Source organism: Phialemonium atrogriseum (genome assembly GCF_030411735.1).
Source record: "Phialemonium atrogriseum strain 8032-3 unplaced genomic scaffold QBC33scaffold_11, whole genome shotgun sequence".
NCBI lineage: Eukaryota > Fungi > Ascomycota > Sordariomycetes > Cephalothecales > Cephalothecaceae > Phialemonium > Phialemonium atrogriseum.
Genome location: NW_026848148.1, coordinates 285344 through 301870, shown reverse-complemented (window position 1 = coordinate 301870; position 16527 = coordinate 285344). Strand labels below are relative to the sequence as shown.

At 54.6% G+C, this 16527-nt stretch overlaps 8 protein-coding genes across 8 annotated transcripts; 6 read left to right on the top strand and 2 right to left on the bottom strand.

Moving 5' to 3' along the window:
* Positions 1-288: 288 nt before the first annotated feature.
* Positions 289-2700, bottom strand: QBC33DRAFT_537073 (electron transfer flavoprotein-ubiquinone oxidoreductase mitochondrial precursor). Its single transcript, XM_060427763.1, has 2 exons — positions 726-2700; positions 289-667 (listed from the first exon to the last, which is right to left on the bottom strand). The coding sequence occupies exons 1-2, from the start codon at positions 2537-2539 to the stop codon at positions 568-570; spliced, it is 1914 nt and encodes a 637-aa protein (XP_060283923.1). The 5' UTR covers positions 2540-2700; the 3' UTR covers positions 289-567.
* A 65-nt stretch (positions 2701-2765) lies between these two features.
* On the top strand, positions 2766-3867 carry QBC33DRAFT_55676 (uncharacterized protein). The gene has a single exon (XM_060429752.1). The coding sequence runs from the start codon at positions 3079-3081 to the stop codon at positions 3562-3564; it is 486 nt and encodes a 161-aa protein (XP_060283922.1). The 5' UTR covers positions 2766-3078; the 3' UTR covers positions 3565-3867.
* Positions 3868-5788, top strand: QBC33DRAFT_55677 (enolase C-terminal domain-like protein). Its single transcript, XM_060429755.1, has 2 exons — positions 3868-4326; positions 4416-5788. The coding sequence occupies exons 1-2, from the start codon at positions 4171-4173 to the stop codon at positions 5607-5609; spliced, it is 1350 nt and encodes a 449-aa protein (XP_060283921.1). The 5' UTR covers positions 3868-4170; the 3' UTR covers positions 5610-5788.
* On the bottom strand, positions 5755-6617 carry QBC33DRAFT_55680 (cytidine deaminase-like protein). Its single transcript, XM_060429757.1, has 2 exons — positions 5904-6617; positions 5755-5836 (listed from the first exon to the last, which is right to left on the bottom strand). Exon 1 carries the CDS (start codon positions 6462-6464, stop codon positions 5967-5969), a length of 498 nt encoding a protein of 165 aa, XP_060283920.1. The 5' UTR covers positions 6465-6617; the 3' UTR covers positions 5755-5836; positions 5904-5966.
* A 205-nt stretch (positions 6618-6822) lies between these two features.
* Positions 6823-8828, top strand: QBC33DRAFT_585666 (uncharacterized protein; the record flags this gene model as incomplete). The annotated part of the gene is made up of 7 exons (XM_060431444.1): positions 6823-7307; positions 7342-7522; positions 7670-8035; positions 8099-8234; positions 8274-8342; positions 8400-8518; positions 8561-8828. Exons 1-7 carry the CDS (start codon positions 7196-7198, stop codon positions 8826-8828), a joined length of 1251 nt encoding a protein of 416 aa, XP_060283919.1. The 5' UTR covers positions 6823-7195.
* A 388-nt stretch (positions 8829-9216) lies between these two features.
* Positions 9217-10633, top strand: QBC33DRAFT_537060 (DnaJ like protein subfamily C member 9). Its single transcript, XM_060427762.1, has 2 exons — positions 9217-9454; positions 9515-10633. The coding sequence occupies exons 1-2, from the start codon at positions 9319-9321 to the stop codon at positions 10282-10284; spliced, it is 906 nt and encodes a 301-aa protein (XP_060283918.1). The 5' UTR covers positions 9217-9318; the 3' UTR covers positions 10285-10633.
* QBC33DRAFT_55492 (uncharacterized protein) lies at positions 10528-11835 on the top strand. The gene is made up of 2 exons (XM_060429570.1): positions 10528-10914; positions 10977-11835. Exons 1-2 carry the CDS (start codon positions 10770-10772, stop codon positions 11660-11662), a joined length of 831 nt encoding a protein of 276 aa, XP_060283917.1. The 5' UTR covers positions 10528-10769; the 3' UTR covers positions 11663-11835.
* Positions 11836-13290: 1455 nt separating this feature from the next.
* QBC33DRAFT_558540 (uncharacterized protein) lies at positions 13291-15656 on the top strand (the record flags this gene model as incomplete). The annotated part of the gene is made up of 4 exons (XM_060429894.1): positions 13291-14454; positions 14519-15051; positions 15119-15543; positions 15640-15656. 4 exons carry the CDS (start codon positions 13291-13293, stop codon positions 15654-15656), a joined length of 2139 nt encoding a protein of 712 aa, XP_060283916.1.
* Between the last annotated feature and the right edge of the window lie 871 nt (positions 15657-16527).

The following is a 16527-nucleotide window of genomic DNA, read 5'->3' as shown; positions in this document are numbered from 1 at the left end:
AATAGCATTGTCATGTCGCTCTAAAGTTTCGGGTTGCCGGAATGCACATAAAATGCGAGCGGTGTCTCTTCAGGCCACGACCGCCCGAGTCAGCGATGGGACTCGTTATGGCACACAATTTTCACATGCACCACAGTAAAGTCGGTAGGATAACCGGCGCGATTCATTATTTGTGTAACGCCACCCAGATGGAAGTTTAGGTACCTTGCCTACCTGAGGTTAGGTACCAGGTAGTGTGAGCCTAAGGTTTATCACGTCGTATCGTGACCTTCCTCGTGACTAGCAAGATTTTCATCTGAAGTGTTGATTGGCTGTTGCAAACGAACTTGATAGCCAGGAGCGCGTCGACTCAACGGCATCGCGTCGTCGACGCGTTTTCGCTTCCTACAAGTCATATGTCTTTATAGTATATAGAAGGCCCGTGTGGTCCTTTGCCATCCTCCCATGGCCCCCTTAGGGTTTTCTAAAACTCCGCCATCCACCTGCCCACTCACTGCCTTCCATAATATATACAAATGATCCAAAAAAGCTCAAGAGCGAGACCAAGTGCGCGAGGCCCTTTCTGGCTTATGTCATGTAGTACTTGGGTCCCTCGCCTCCTTGAGGTACTTGCCAATTGATATCTTGGTTCGGAGCCTTGATATCGCATGTCTTGCAGTGAATGCAGCTGCCCGAGAAGTTAGCATAGATGCACCAGATTGCGTCAGCGAAAGGGACAGGCTTACTTCTGCGCGTTGATCTGGAAACGCACGCCGTTTGGCTTGGATTCGTCTTCGACGTACTCGTAGACACCAGCTGGGCAGAACCGATTCTCGACGCCCTTAAACGTGGGGTATGTCTCCTGTGCATGCTTGTCCCAGTCCTTGACCTGTAGATGCACAGGTTGGTCCTCCTCATGGTTTGTGCCAGTCCGCGAAACACTCGTCAAGATGTCAAACGAGATCTTGCCATCAGGCTTCTCGTACTCGATCTTCTTGCACTTGTCAGCAGGCTTCGTCGCCGCATGGTCGGCTACTTTGTGTTTCAACGTCCATGGCACCCTCCCCTTGAGAATAAACGCCTCGAGGCCGGAGTACATGATGCCGCCGTAGAGTCCAAGGGGAGAATGGAACGATGGTCGCATGTTGCGAACTTCCTTCAGCTCTTTCCAAATCCATGACTCCCGTAGACTGTCCTCGTAGTCGTACAAGAATACCGATCCACTGTCGCCGCCCTTTAATGCGTCCCAAGCCGCCTCAGCCGCAAGCATGCCAGACTTCATGGCGTTGTGGCTGCCTTTGATCTTGGGGACGTTGACAAAGCCCGCCGAGTCGCCGATCAAGGCACCTCCGGGGAAAGCCACCTTTGGGATCGACTGGAAGCCCCCTTCAACAAGGGCCCTCGCGCCATAAGATATGCATTTCCCACCCTCAAGAACACTCTTGTAAAGGGGGTGTTGCTTAAGTTTCTGGAATTCGCCGTAGGGGGAGAGCCAGGGGTTCGAGTAATCCAGGGCAACGACGAGCCCAACGCTGACGAGGTTGTCGCCAAAGTGGTACATCCAACCGCCACCGTACGTGTCAAAGGGGAGGGGGTATCCCATGGAGTGGACAATCTCTCCCTTTTGGAACTTCTCAGGTTGCACCTCCCAGACCTCCTTGAGCCCAAGTCCGTATGTCTGCGGTTGGCTGTCGCTTCTCAAGTCGAACTTCTTGATGACCTGCTTGCTCAGGCTACCATGACAGCCCTCGCCAAACAGCGTCACTCTTGCATGAAACTCCATGCCTCGCTCGAATGTATCCTTGGGCTTCCCACTCCTCGCCATGCCAAGGTCGTTCGTCGCGACACCCAAGACGCTGCCGTCCGACTTGTAGAGCACCTCGCTCGCCGCAAAACCAGGATACACTTCCACGCCAACCTCCTCAGCCCGCTCCCCAAGCCATTTTGTGAACTCGCTCAGGCTAACAATATAGTTGCCGTGGTTGTGCATCTGCGGCGGAGCGGGGAGGGGGATCGCGCTCCCCTTGGTGAGGAAGCGCATCCGATCCTCGCCGGCCGGGGTCGCGCCCTCGAAGCGGCTCGCATTGTCTTCCGACAGCCAGTCGGGTATCAGCTCCTCGATCGCGGTCGGCTGAATCACGGCGCCGGAGAGGATGTGCGCGCCCAGCTCGCCGGATTTCTCGAGCAGCAGCACCCGGAACTCGTCGTTGCCGGCCTCGTTGGCAAGTTTCTTCAGGCGGATAGCGGCTGCTAGACCCGCCGGGCCACCGCCGACAATGCAGACATCTACTTCGTCGCTCTCCCGTTCAATGGAGTTGGGGTCGAAGGAGTCATTGACCTCGGCTAAGGGACGGCGGGTGGTGGAGGCGAAGAATCGAGATTGTGCGGCAATTGGGACACGCGGACTGCAGGATGCCGGTCGCCTAGGCCGGCAGCTGTGCAGCGCACGCAGGGAGGCACTGGATATGCTTTGGAGAGGTCGGGCGCGGAGGTTTGCGTTTCCTGCCGAGGAGGCTGCCCGTCGACCAATGCACGTTGTTAGCCGTGTTGGGGCAGACATCTTGATGCAACAACTATAGCAACAACATCCCCTGCGATCCTATAGTTTCCGGAGGTCACACGGAGCTGGGGGGGAGTCCGAAGACTGAAGGTCGGCCTTTCACGTTGCTCGATGGGAAGCGAAAGAAGGTTTTCTCTATGACGTTTCGTCACCAATCATCTCTCAGCGATTTATGTTCGGAACCTCCTCGGCATCCGCACGAGCGAGCACTTACGGGTACCTTCGGCTATTGTTTCCCCAGCCCTATCAAATCTGCACAGACACATTTGTAATGACTGGCCGGGAAAATACAAGACGAGTCGGAAGGATCGCAATGCTCAGATCCATAGGAAGTGAAAGTTCTCCTGACTTTTTTTCCAGAGTCTTATCGTAAATTCCCCTTCGCAGTACTAACTTACCTTCGTACAGAGCTATTGTTGAGGTACTTGGCAGATCTCTCGCTCCTTGACCCATCTTCAAACCTGCTGTTGACCCATCTTCAAACCTGCTGTTGACCACCACTATCATCGTGTCTGGACAACTTCGCAAGCTGGCCCACGATGGCATCTGGCCAAGTCTTCGACCCCTTGGTGCTCCTGAGAGTCGCCCCGCTCGTTACATCATCATTCTCGCTCTGGTACTGCGTGGACCAACACATGTTCTACAACAACTTCATCATCCCGACCAACCGTGCCAAGGGGAACGATATCCTGCCTAGTTACTGGAAGTCATTTCTCGCGCCGGGACTGGGGTGCATATTCTCACTCTACGGTCTCTCCGGCGGAGCTGCAATCGCCAATACCTACGCCGCGGCTGGAACATCGCGCTGGTATGGAATTGGGGCGGTCTTTACGGCAGCACACTTCTTATTCGTGCCTGCGGTGTCGAAGGCCATTTCGGCCATGATCAAGGGCGAAAACAAGGGGGATATTTGGAAGCATTTGCAGAGGTGGTTGAGGCTTCACGCTCTTCGTTCTATATTCATCGACTTCCCGGGCTGGCTATGTTTCCTGACAGCTGCCATGCAATCTCTGAAGGCTGCATAGGTGCGGAAAGAAGTGCGGAGATTGGCGGTTCTTGATGTACCTATCCAACACAAACGACTGCGACTTCCAACTGCTCAACTCACCCATTTCCCTATTTCAAAGCATCCATTTGTCGGCCCTATACTCGATACATTTTCGTCGCCAATGCAGCCACCAGTCCACAAGTGCGTGACGTTCTCGTTGGGGTTATCAATCCGTCGGCCGACCAAGCGGTCGAGACTCAAGAGATGGAGACAACTACCTAGCCACGCTAGCTTGTGGGCGCCGAAGCCGGGCAGCAGCTGATGTCCCGACGGGAAATTTCAAAGGTACTTGATCAGTGGTCCCAGCGGTCGGGATGGTTTATCCACCAATCAACAGCCAGGAATAACAGCGACTTCAAGGGTTCCCCGTCTTCAAAAATCACCCCACTGTGGGATACCCCTCATTCCTGCTGCCCAGCATTTACATTGACGAGATGCTGTCCAGGCAGTAGTTCTCATGTATATTACCCTTGTGGTCTTCCTCCTTTAGAATATTTTCTTCCCTCATTTGGATACCGTGTGTGTCTCGCTTTACTTATTTTTCATTTTGTGATTTTACAGCCAGACTCAAGAATTCAGCATCATGGCAGAGATCACCATCACCGGCTGGACCACACGAGATGTGCGCTTTCCAACCTCCCTTGACAAGACTGGCTCAGATGCCATGAATGCAGCTGGCGACTACTCTGCCGCGTACTGCATTCTCCAAACGGACTCGAAGCATAACGGCCATGGAATGGTATGTCTCCCCATGGCGGGCCTTCGTTGCGCCCCTCGTTGCGCCCCTCGTTGGACTAGGCGGAGACTAACACCCTCTGCTTCGTTCAGACATTCACAATTGGTCGCGGAAACGACATCGTCTGTGCGGCAATAGAACACGTCGCCGAGCGCATTAAGGGGAGGACCTTGTCGTCCCTGACCGCCAACTGGGGAAAGACATGGCGCCACCTCGTCAACGACAGCCAGTTGCGCTGGATCGGTCCGGAGAAGGGCGTCATCCACCTCGCCCTCGGCGCCGTCGTCAACGCCATCTGGGACCTCTGGGCCAAAGTGCTCGGCAAGCCCGTGTGGCGGATCGTCGCCGAGATGACCCCGGAGCAGTTTGTCGACTGCATCGACTTCCGCTACATCACCGACGCGATCACGCCCGAGGAAGCGGTCGCCATGCTCAAGGAGTCGGAGGGGGGCAAGGCACAGCGCATCCGTGATGCGGAGAACAGCCGGGCCGTGCCGGCGTACACGACCAGCGCAGGCTGGCTTGGCTATGGCGAGGATAAGATGAAGGCGCTGCTGCAGGAGACCCTCAGCAAGGGGTACAAGCACTTCAAGCTCAAGGTCGGGAGCAGTGTCGAGCAGGACCGGCGGAGGCTGACGATTGCGAGAGATGTCATCGGCTATGACAATGGGAATGTCCTCATGGTGGATGCTAACCAGGTCTGGTCGGTCCCCGAGGCGATTGAGTACATGAAGAAGCTGGCCGACTTCAAGCCCTGGTTCATCGAGGAGCCCACCTCGCCTGACGACATTCTTGGCCACAAGGCGGTTCGCGACGCCCTCCAGCCCTACGGCATCGGCGTCGCTACCGGCGAGATGTGCCAGAACCGGGTTATTTTCAAGCAGCTTCTCATGGCCGGCGCCATCGACGTCTGCCAGATCGACGCCTGCCGCATGGGGGGCGTCAACGAAGTGTTGGCCGTGCTCCTGATGGCGAAGAAGTACAACATCCCCATCGTGCCGCACTCGGGCGGTGTTGGGCTGCCCGAGTACACCCAGCACCTCAGCACGATCGACTACGTCGTCGTCAGCGGGAAGCTGTCCGTCCTCGAGTATGTCGACCACCTGCACGAGCACTTCCTGCACCCGTCAGTCATCAAGGACGGCTACTACCAGACGCCTACCGAACCCGGCTACAGCGTGGAGATGAAGGCGGACAGCATGGAGAAGTTCAGCTTCCCCGGCAGCGAAGGGGGTTGGTGGAAAAGCGAAGAGGCCAAGCCGATTCTTGAAGGCGTCAAGATTTGAGCCTGGCGTCGCCGAGTTTGGAGACTGTCGCCGCAAAATAAAATGGCAGGTGAAGTCCATCATTTTGGACCTCAACGGGGCGATAATGGCGTCCTAGTTGTTTGAATAATGGTACTTAGATCTGAAGAGGCATCAGGGGGTCCGATCCGGCGTTGGTCGGTCCGCAGGGCAACGATGGCATCCTGTATAGTGTATATTATCATTATCCCTTTATGGAGTATAGATGGCTAGAATATTTACATCAGCGTCTTGGCATTTATATCGCATCACTTGCTTTAGGGAGATGCTTCTTACTTGACACCTCCGCTCTGAACTGATTTGCCGCGAATTGGAGAAGGCATCGCCCCCAACCTGCGTTTAGCCCTTGGCATGGCCAGCTGTCGCAACCTCCATGATCTCCTTCTCAAGTCCATGAATATGAACAACGTCTATCCCGGCATCCTGCAAAGTTTTCCTGCCAGTGTTACTGACGAACTTCTCCGGCTCGGTCACGCCGACATAGACTGTCCTTATCCGTCCTGCGAGGCGAAGGACTCTCTCGACACATGGCAGATTTCCACTCAGTCGCTCCGAGCAGGGCTCCATGGTGGTGTACAACGCCAAGGAAGAAGGAAGGACTTCGGATAGCCTCTCCTCCGCCACCCCGTGTTTCTCTGCCAGCTTCATGAAGCAGCATTGCTCGGCGTGGGTGTTACCCGGCAACTCCAGTGTATATCCCGTTGCAAGTATCTCATTGGAAGAGGAGTCTAAGAGGATAGCCCCAACCCTGAAGTTTGTTGGCTTTGGGGGGGATTTCCTCGCCAATTCCAAGGCTTCTAGTATCAAAGCTTTGTGATCTCCAGGTTCAGATTTCATCTTCAGGTACAGATAAGATCTCTCGTGTGGTGGGCTGAGTCAATTGAAAAGACAAAAGTAAGAACTATTGGAACCCGTTAAAGGTGTAGCTTTGGAGCAAGATAGGTACGTATGGATGAGGTTGGAGGCATAATATCATTAGGGGGAAACCCGCCGCAGGTTGTTTAGCAGCACTTCAATTTTCGGCATGGCGCCTTGCCCATACAGGTCCTTCACCGCCTTTGGAGGGACTTCTACCTATATACCTAGGTAGGTACCTAGGTAAGGAGGGGTCCCTACCAATTTTGATCGGTGCTAGTGGACATAGCGCCTAAGCCTTCTATAAGTTACTGGATTTGTTCTGCCAGTAGCGACCTCCGTACCGCTTTCTTCCCTCGACCCCAACTCGCTTGCCAGTTCATACGTACAACTTCACTTATCGGGTGATGGATAGTACTCCTTTTTGAATGCGCCGGCAGGGATAGAAGGAAGATCTCCGGGAGTTGATGGTTGTGGTGGTCGTCGGGGAGGCATGTCGAACAGAATAAATAATACGTCCTTGAATTCTATACGAGTTGCCATGAAAATGAGGGTATAGCTGCATATTGCGCATGTTGCCGGGCTTGCAGTCCGCGACTCGCAGCCCTTTTCTTATCCCGATGGCTGGATGATTGACTAACTCTCCATATGTTAGTCAGTTTCTCCCAGAACTGGTAAAGAACTGGCTCTACTCGAGACGCAGCTTATCTGAAATGCCAGGCATCTCTATGCCTGCTAAGCGCCAAAAGAGGAACATCTTCTTCCACGCCTCCTTCAACCTCACGCCACTTCTCAGGTTAGCGGAACGGCTGCGACATCAACCGTGTACCTGTAACGACTCTCAAACCCCCAAAGCAAGCTTTAAACTGGACGATATTTCTTGAGTTCGATGATGGCGTTGAGTGGGTTTTTCGGGCTCCCTGCTCTACATACACTGCCGCCCAAGGCGTCACTGGGCGTCTCCTGGCTAGCGAGGCCGCTACCCTCAAATACATCCGAGAGCACACCTCTATTCCTGTACCAGAGGTTTTCCATTACAGGTATCTTCCGAGGCGTTAAGGCTAGGTCATGTCTCTTGAGCTAACAGCTGTAAGCCCCTCCTACGAAAATGATATCGGAATTCCATATATCCTAATGAGCAAAGCTGCTGGCCATCCCCTTGCAACGTACGACTGGCGAACATAGAGCCATGAACTCTCTGGGCTGAACAGTCCTGCGACGCCGGCACGAGTTTTGACAGAGGAAGAAAAGGGGAAGATTATGCGACAGCTTGGATGCTACGCTCGCCAGTTATTTAGCCTCCGTTTTCCCACCATCGAATTGCTCTTCGAAAGGGACGAGGGTTATTGCATCGGCGAATGTCTTTCCCCCGGGCACGTTCTACAAGACCGGGAAACGATTGAGGATCTCCCGCGGCGTCCATTTCATCACGAACCAGACTATTACTCCTCCCTCGCCGTAGCCCTTCTGCTACATGCCGAGCAGCTGCCAATGGGACACCATGTCCTCCGTGCGCCTATTCCCGTCCCGCAAGAATACCCAAACTTCGCCAAGTACTATGCCGCTACAGATCGCTGAAATGACTTTGCGACCCTTGGAGGAACGGTGGACTCGAGCAAGAATCGATTGCAGTATAGCCTCGCGAGCCATCTCCTCCGGGACTCCATCATCCCCTGCATGATCCGTCCTGTCAGTCAGTCGGCTCCCGGCTTTCCCCTCTACCGCCACGACATCAGCCTCCAGAACCTCTTCGTTGACAATGACTTGAACATCACATGTGTCATCGACTAGGCGTTCTCCTCTACTGTTCCGCCCGCCCACCTGCTCTCCACTCCGGGTCTGCCGCATCCTAGGGACTTGGTGTTGGAATCGTCCCTGATAAGCGCCTTTCCGCTCCGGCTTCGAAACTAAGAATAGGAAGATCGGTGGATGTGTAATCGAGTCCGACTACTGGAGGGTCGGCGAGATGGTCTCACGTTTTATGCGCCTGGTGAACCTGGATGCTTTACAAGACTATCACTACCTGGAGGCGCTCTGTGCACTTGCCTGGGGACCTGCAACTCCCAGATATGACGGAGACGACGCCATAGCCTTCCAGCTATATTGGCAACACGGGCCACGACCCAGGAGGCGCTCGAGCTAGCCGACGAGCTAGCAGCTGACGATGAGCCTAAAAGCGAGGTCCGGTGGCAGGAGAAGGAGTACTTCGATGCAGTTGGTGCTAAGAGACTCGCGTTAGCGCACAAGGTGACTCTCGTAGCCGAGATGAATTCGCGATTTGTGGCAGATGGGCGGCTGTGGCGTTGGATTGATGCAGTTATGGTGTATTACGATGACTCAGGATGATATAGCAAGCGAAGCGTCAGCCAGCTATCCATATAAACATTTCCAAAATTCGAAGCAATCAAGCGGGTACTTTGAGACTGACTGCCTCGTAACATCAGTACCAAATTAGGGGGTTAAGCCATGGTGAGGCGCACTTGATAGCCTTTTGGCATGGCATTTTGACCATATTGACGGCGGCATTGCGGAAGCCAACGCATGGCTTCTTGACCAGCAGGAGAGGTTGGAAATCCCTTCAGGTAGTAAATCGTGACCTCGAAACTGATCGCGGTCTTTTGGCTTGATGTTTATTTCGGTTCCCCTGTGGATTGAGGCGGCGCATGTTAAATTTCGGCCAAATTTCTCCCGAGTCCAAAAGTACCTACGCTAGCTGCCAACTGGCGCCACCTGTCCGGCCACCCTCAACAGGGATACATCACTTAACGCGTCGAGCGCGTCCCCACCATTTTGGGACTTCCAAATCAACATACTACCATCGCTTCCTCAAGTCGACATGGACTCTTTTGAAGACCTTGCGGAAGGCGAGCCGCCTATAATTGACCCTTATGAGGTACTGGGTCTCGAACGTTCAGCTACCGCCGACCAAGTAAAGTCGGCCTACAGGAAGGCTGCACTGAAGAACCATCCAGGTAGCCAAGCATGCCTGCCGTGTTGCTGTAAAGCCAGCCATGCTAACCAGCCCAATGCAGACAAGGTCCCAGAGGATCGGAAAACAGAAGCACACGAGAAGTTCCAGTCCATCGCTTTCGCATACGCAGTTCTCTCCGACCCAGCCCGGCGCAAGCGGTATGACGAGACCGGCTCTACCTCCGAGTCCATCGTGGACTCGGACGGCTTCAGCTGGTCAGACTTCTACCGTGAGCAGTATCGCGACGCAATTTCCAGCGACACCATCAAGAAATTCGCCCAGAAGTACAAGGGTTCTGATGAGGAGAAGGACGACATCCTGATGGCGTACGAGAAGTGCAAGGGCAACATGGACAAAGTTTACTCGACCGTGATGCTTAGCGACGTCTTGGAGGATGACGAGCGGTTCCGCAAGATTATCGACGAGGCCATTGCTAGCGGCGATGTGCCTAGCTTTCCGGCATACGCCCGGGAGAGCAAGAAATCGAGGGAGGCCAGGGTAAAGGCTGCCCAGCGGGAAGGTAAAGAGGCGGAGGAGTATGCGAAGGAGATAGGCGTGCACGATAAGCTGTTCGGGAACAAGAAGGGTAAGAAGGACTCGGAGGCAGACCTCGCGGCTCTGATCCGACGGAATCAGCAGGATCGAGGCAACTTCTTGGACAACCTGGCAGAGAAGTACGGGGCAACTCCCAAAGCCAAAGGTAAAGGGGCCAAGAAGAGGGCGGTGGAGGAGGATGAGCCTTCGGAAGAGGCTTTCCAGGCTGCCGCGACTCGACTCAAGAAGAGATCGACGGAGAGCAAGCCGAGCGACTCAAAGAAAACGAGGCGATGAACCCAAATGGGCTTTCCGTTGGCGTACAAGGCGCGAAGGGATAGACAGGAATAGGCCAAGATTGACTGCTTTAGCAGGCGTTTGTTCCATCGCGATATTGCATTGAGGAGGTGGGAACTGGGACTTGAACCTGTGTAGCAATTGGGATATGCTAAGACATCGACTTAGCATCTTGATTTACTACGTAGTTGGTGTATCGATTGGGAAAGCAGCTCAATAGGTTGTTCAGAGTTTCGATTAACTGTTTGGCCCCTGAGATAAGCCCGGAAGATCACCAGGTCAACGCTGAGGGGTTTGAATGCGGGGCAGAATGCTCCCTGGGTGTCAGCTAAAAACTTTGGAAGAGGGAAATGACGCGACGCGTCCAATCGTCCCTTTTCTTGGAACACAACATCAATTCGCATTGAGCAGAGTGAGATGGCAATGATTGCATCCCACACGGAGGTTGAAGTATACCCGCTACTCACACGGTAGCCTATCATGCCATGACAGGAGCTCAACCACCACCAAACAATATCCCAAACAATATCTATCCGCAGTACTGTTTTCATCTATCCCCGACCATCAATCGGTGGTGTCCCCTCAGAGCAGCCGATATCCAGGCTCTGGAGAAGCACCCCGGCTTTGAAGGTTTGCGACGACACCCTGCGGTAGCGCGCGCGAGAGTGACTGACAAAAGACCCAATCAACAGGTCAGGATCTGTACTTCCACGACAACCACCCGATCAAATGGGTCCGAATCGTGGGGATAGTCGTCGCCATCGACGAATATGCGGCCCGACGCATATACACGGTGGATGACAGCAGCGGCGCGACCATCGAATGTGTTGTAAACATTACTCAGCTAAACACTCCAGGGCCCCCAGCGCTGGCACGACAGAAAGACGCGAAGGCTACAGCAGCCTCGGCCTCGGCCTCTACCTCGGCAGCGACTACAAAGCCTGATATCGATGCCGACATCGACGTTGGAGACATTCTAGACGCCAGAGGCAGCATCAGGCTTTTCAGGAACGCCAAACAAGTCCGGGTGGAGAAGATCATTCATCTTCGGTCTACGGAGCAGGAAATGCGATTCTGGAACAAGCTCACACAGTTCCGCATGGACGTCCTGAACACGCCCTGGGCTCTGGACAAGCGGGAGGTTCGGCGCTGCCGAAAGGAGGCTGAAGGGCAGGATGAAGTGGAGGGCAGGAAGCGGAGGAGGCGCAGAGCTGCCGAGGCCGAGAGGTCGAGTAGGGGACCAGCAGGAAACGGCACCATCAAGTGCGATGATGATGATTCTTCCCGCAGGTCCAAAACTACGGGGCTGGAGAAGAGGGCAAGGCGAGGCCCCAAGATTATTCGGGTGGAAGGCAAATACGGCGCCCTGGGCATCTGATCTAGACTATTGACTATTCAAGGTTCCATTCCTTACTCCACCACGTTGGAATGGCGCTCAGGGGGGAAATGGAAGGTTGGTGAAGTGATTGTATCCTTGGGTAAGGTGCAGGTTGCTGTGTCACCGACTTGAGGAACAACATCTCACGAATTGCCGAGATCTCCTTTTTGGGCCAGAGCCTCCCGGCAGTCAATTCATCCACAAAAGAGTACCTAGATCAAGTTCCATTTATGATCTAGAAGTGGTGGGAGGTTGGGCTGTTGTCACGTTCTCCTGTCTAAAACATGGAAGCTTGTCCGCCACAGCCATGTCTCGGTGCTCGGCAAGGGCATCGTCAGCGTGCTCATGTCAGCTTCTCTTATCCCTCCACCAAAAATCCGGAATCTTGGTTACTTCGCAGATCCACTCGTAGCGCAGGTCCACCTTCTTATCCCTGGCACTTCTGGAAATGATTGGTATGAACCGACGCGGCCTGTCTCTCCTCTGAGACCAACTTCGACGCCTCTCCACGCAACTGCACCCTGATTGACCAGAGCTGGTCGGCCCAGCCCCAATACGTGTAAATGATGAACCTGCCCTTGCCACCACTCGCTATTCTTTCAGCATCACCAGGGATCACGGGATTGGTCTTGGAGTGAGACATGACATCCTCAGAACCCTCAGCCTTGCCTGTGCCTGCCTTCCTCGAGCATCCTGCGACTTCCTATTCCTCGCTAGCTCAAATGTAATAATAGGGTGGGGAGCCTCAGTCCCATCTCCATTGCCAGTTCTAGACCTTTTCACCTCTATCCACTCCACCGGTAGCCTCACCCGGGACCCTGACCGCATTCCAAGAGGTAAGGAATCTATTCCATACCGGCGACGGAACTCAATATTCACCCTTCATGCGCCTTCGCGTGGCATCTTCCAACGAAGAGCTGGCCCTCTCCCAGAGACAGATCATGCCTGCCAGTGTCGCAGGAGTCGAAGTCTCGACTCTCCACTCTTCCTTCCCTGCCCAAAGAATATCCTCTATAATGAAGCCGCCCCAGGGCGGCGGCGTACTCAAGTTGATGAAGGTAGAGGAACTCCAAGTGGTGTTTTGTTTGGACTGGTCTATCAGAGCCCTTGAAGACGTCTCATCCTATATACTAGACATTCATCGTTGTCATCCATTATTATCATTCATCGTTGTCATCGTCAGCATGATGTTAACTGTTCTGATACTGACTGTCCTGCAGGCCGGGACTTGTCAGGCCACCGTCAAAAACCACCTACACAGACACTTATTCCAGCGTGTCGGCCATCACCAAGCTCCGGAAGCCCAGGGGTTGACTGAACCACAGAACGAGGCTCTAGAATTTGTCCATTCTATCCACCAGAGGAGACTCGATGCCGAGAACCCCCTCGCTGAGAACGCATCAGTGACCGTCCAAGTGATCACAAGCGTTCTTCCGTCAGGGACAGCACAGATATTGCCCAGCCCAAGCGACAGGACGCCGTGCACCACAGGAACTATCCACACGAGCCTTGAAAGAGAAGGGCGTGCCACTGAGCCTCCCCTCTTGACTAGCTCCATCCCGAAACCAACCTCCCTGCTTTCAGCCACTGCGACGGCACCCGTTGCCGAATTTGCCGTCAAAGTCAACATGGCGGCTCCCGACATCTTCGCGGATGCCATCGCCACTGGAGCACCGCCCGCTAGTATGGCGAGGAGGCAGGACCACCCAGTCCCTCGGCTGGGAATTGCATGGACACCTCCGATCTCGACAAACAAGTTCTACGCAAACAAATTCCTAGGAGGCCAGACTTGCCCGTCCTTTGTCCATCCCTACTCGGTCGCCTGGGCAAAGGGGCAAGGGGTGGCTGCAAGTTGGGGTCTGACCATCTCCCACGTTGACGCGAAGCAGCGGGTTTTTGGTCCCACCAGTAAGGTGACTGGGGCTGCCTCGTACTTTATCAACCCCATCGGTATTCAGTCCGTCTGCATATCGGCACAGGAGCTGGGATCGGCCACGACCTTGACCACCGACCAGCTGTCCGCCTTCTCGGTCAGGGTCAGCCTACGCCCAAACGCCCAGGCTGCGCCTGCCGTCCAGTTCCCTCTGGTGCAGGGAGCGGGCTTTGTCACTGCGACCTTCAATGGAGCCCAGCCGCTCATTCAATCGGGTGTATTCTTCAAGTCAATTGTCCATTCAGGCACGGGACCTAAACCGGGCGTCGTGAAATACAAGCTTAACCTGGAGGATGGAAACACCTGGGTCCTTTACGCCTACCACACAAAAGGCAACCCTCTGGATCTCCAGGTCATCAACAACGGCTTGGCCCGGGCGAAGGGACCATTCTACGGCATCATCCAAGTTGCCAAGGACCCCGGAAACGCCGAGGCGGTGTACGACCAAGCCTCCGGTGCCTATGCCACCGGCGTTGAGCTATCCGGGACTGCGAGCGGCACGACCGGGACTTACACATTCAAGTTCCTGAGAGCGGGCATGGCCACAGCGAAGCTTGCCATGTTTGCATTGCCTCACCATCAAGCATCTTTCGATGCCGCAACCAAGGGAGCCATGACCCAAGTCAAACTCCAGACCACGACCAAGGGAGTTGCAGTTCTCGTTCTCGGTGATTCTTGGAAAATGGTCGAGTCGGCCCTCCCCACGGGCATGGGCTTCGCCCCTTGGTCGCCGACGTCAGGGAGTATGACGACAATTAGCAAAGCCACTAAGGACTCCATCCACAAGGTCGCGTTGCAAGAAGTCTCGCAGAACATGGACCAGCAGACGAATCAGGCGTCCATGTACTTTGGCGGCAAGGTAACGTGTAATTCCTTCCTGCTGCAGAGGCAGGATCTGGGATCTGCTACTGACCTGCTTATAGGCACTGGCCAAATTTGCCACGATTATCCTGACCATTAATGATCTTCTGGGAGACAAGGCCCTGGCCCAGACCGGCCTGACCAAGTTGAAGGCTGCCTTTGCGCGTTTTGCGCAGAACAAGCAGCAGTACCCTTTGGTGTACGAGCAGGCCTGGGGAGGCGTCGTGTCCTCGGCCAGCTACGTGACAGGCGACTCGGGCTCCGATTTTGGGAACACATACTACAACGACCACCATTTCCATTACGGCTATTTCATATATTGCGCCGCCGTGATCGCCCATCTCGATCCCTCCTGGATCGCTGCCAACAAGGACTACGTCAACACGCTGGTTCGTGACGTTGCCAACCCCAGCACGAAGGACAAGTTCTTCCCCCAGTGGCGCAACTTTGACTGGTATCATGGTCACAGCTGGGCCCATGGCCTGTACGAGGTGTTTGACGGCAAAGATCAGGAATCCAGCTCGGAGGATGTCATGCACGTGTATGCCATCAAGATGTGGGGTACCGCCATCGGCGACCAGAACATGCTAGCAAGGTATTTACTTCTCGTGCTACCACGTTGCCACCGTCTGGGCAGTGAGCTTACACGACGCCTATCACAGGAGCAATCTCCAGCTAGCCGTTCTAGCCCGCTCCCTCCCGAGCTACTACCTTTACACGAGCGACAACACCATCCAGCCCAGCCAGTTCATCGGAAACAAGGTGGCCGGGATCCTGTTCGAGAACAAGATCGACCACACAACCTACTTCGGCACCAACATCGAGTACATCCAGGGGATCCACATGCTCCCCCTGCTGCCCAGCAGCCCCCTGACCCGTAGCGCCAAGTTCGTCAAGGAGGAGTGGGCGGCGCTGTTCAGCAACGGGCGGGCCGACCAGGTCGCCGGTGGCTGGCGGGGGATTCTCTATGGTAACTACGCCACCGCGGACCCAAAGGCCGCGTACCAGTTCTTCAGTTCGCCCAAGTTCGACTCCAGCTGGCTGGACGGAGGCGCGAGCCTGACCTGGTATCTTGCCTACTCGGCTGGTGAGTTCTCTTTCTCTATGCCAGCTCTATGCCAGCTCCATTCTTTCCTTCCTATCCCCCCTTCTGGCTCCGTTGCTGACCTGTGGCTGTTACTAGCTCTTGGTGGTCTATGACCTTAGTCAGGGCTCTGGGAGAACTGGCTGGTGGATGGAATTGTCATGACTATACCATGAGACGAGAATGGCGTTGCTCAGCATTGAATTTTGTTATTGAGAAAAGTTTCTGTAATTAATGCATCCTGGCCAAGCTCTGTAAATAGCAATGATGGCCAATGTAACGGTCAACAGTCCAAGCCCTAGACACACCTATATATCGACGTTTCCATTCTACTTCCACTACCTACCGTTAAGCACCTGTCAGATGATGGTTAGCGCCCTATAACTCCCACGTGACACCATATTTCGGGGCTGAGGTGGCAAGGGTGCAATGTCGGTAAGGCAGCGATGCAGGAAAGGGGGGGACCCACACCACTGGCCATCGATGCCGGACCAAGCACTTGGAAGTCTTCGGCCCGTTCCCGCATCCTTTTCGACAATATTAGAGCCGCCTCAGAGCAGCTTTACAGGTATTCTGTAGTAAGTAGGAAGGTGGTATGTCGGGTACTCAGACTTGAAGGGACCCGGTATCCGAAATTCCCATTTCGTTCCCGCCCTTCGGTGTCCTGCTCCTCAGAACTGATCGCCCTGCGCAACGACATGGATGCCTCCGTTTTCATTTTGCCCACAAGGCTGCGCGCCAAACGAGGGCACAGGCGCCCGACCCCCTGTCGAGGCGCCATGGGGCATGGGTACACACGCAGCTCAGCCTCCTCTGGGCCTTTAATCGGTGTGCCTCAATTGTCCTCTCTCCGGCAGCAGGCCATTCTCTACGCTCTGTTCTCTCCTCTCCTCTCTCTTTGGTACTCTTGACGTACTCCTGTGTCACGGACGTAACTTCTCTTTCTGACTCTCCCTGCTCTCATACCGTTCCGGCATGTGCAAGTCT

What these genes read in the sequence shown, in the direction of transcription:
- QBC33DRAFT_537073 (XM_060427763.1), bottom strand. Translation starts at nt 2,539, where the DNA reads ATGTCTGCCCCAACACGGCTAACAACGTGCATTGGTCGACGGGCAGCC. An exon ending in TTCCAGATCAACGCGCAGAA is followed by an intron (nt 668 to 725) that starts GTAAGCCTGTCC and finishes CTTCTCGGGCAG; the next exon opens with CTGCATTCACTGCAAGACAT.
- QBC33DRAFT_55676 (XM_060429752.1), top strand. Translation starts at nt 3,079, where the DNA reads ATGGCATCTGGCCAAGTCTTCGACCCCTTGGTGCTCCTGAGAGTCGCC.
- QBC33DRAFT_55677 (XM_060429755.1), top strand. Translation starts at nt 4,171, where the DNA reads ATGGCAGAGATCACCATCACCGGCTGGACCACACGAGATGTGCGCTTT. An exon ending in AGCATAACGGCCATGGAATG is followed by an intron (nt 4,327 to 4,415) that starts GTATGTCTCCCC and finishes TGCTTCGTTCAG; the next exon opens with ACATTCACAATTGGTCGCGG.
- QBC33DRAFT_55680 (XM_060429757.1), bottom strand. Translation starts at nt 6,464, where the DNA reads ATGAAATCTGAACCTGGAGATCACAAAGCTTTGATACTAGAAGCCTTG.
- QBC33DRAFT_537060 (XM_060427762.1), top strand. Translation starts at nt 9,319, where the DNA reads ATGGACTCTTTTGAAGACCTTGCGGAAGGCGAGCCGCCTATAATTGAC. An exon ending in TGCACTGAAGAACCATCCAG is followed by an intron (nt 9,455 to 9,514) that starts GTAGCCAAGCAT and finishes AGCCCAATGCAG; the next exon opens with ACAAGGTCCCAGAGGATCGG.
- QBC33DRAFT_55492 (XM_060429570.1), top strand. Translation starts at nt 10,770, where the DNA reads ATGACAGGAGCTCAACCACCACCAAACAATATCCCAAACAATATCTAT. An exon ending in GAAGCACCCCGGCTTTGAAG is followed by an intron (nt 10,915 to 10,976) that starts GTTTGCGACGAC and finishes CCCAATCAACAG; the next exon opens with GTCAGGATCTGTACTTCCAC.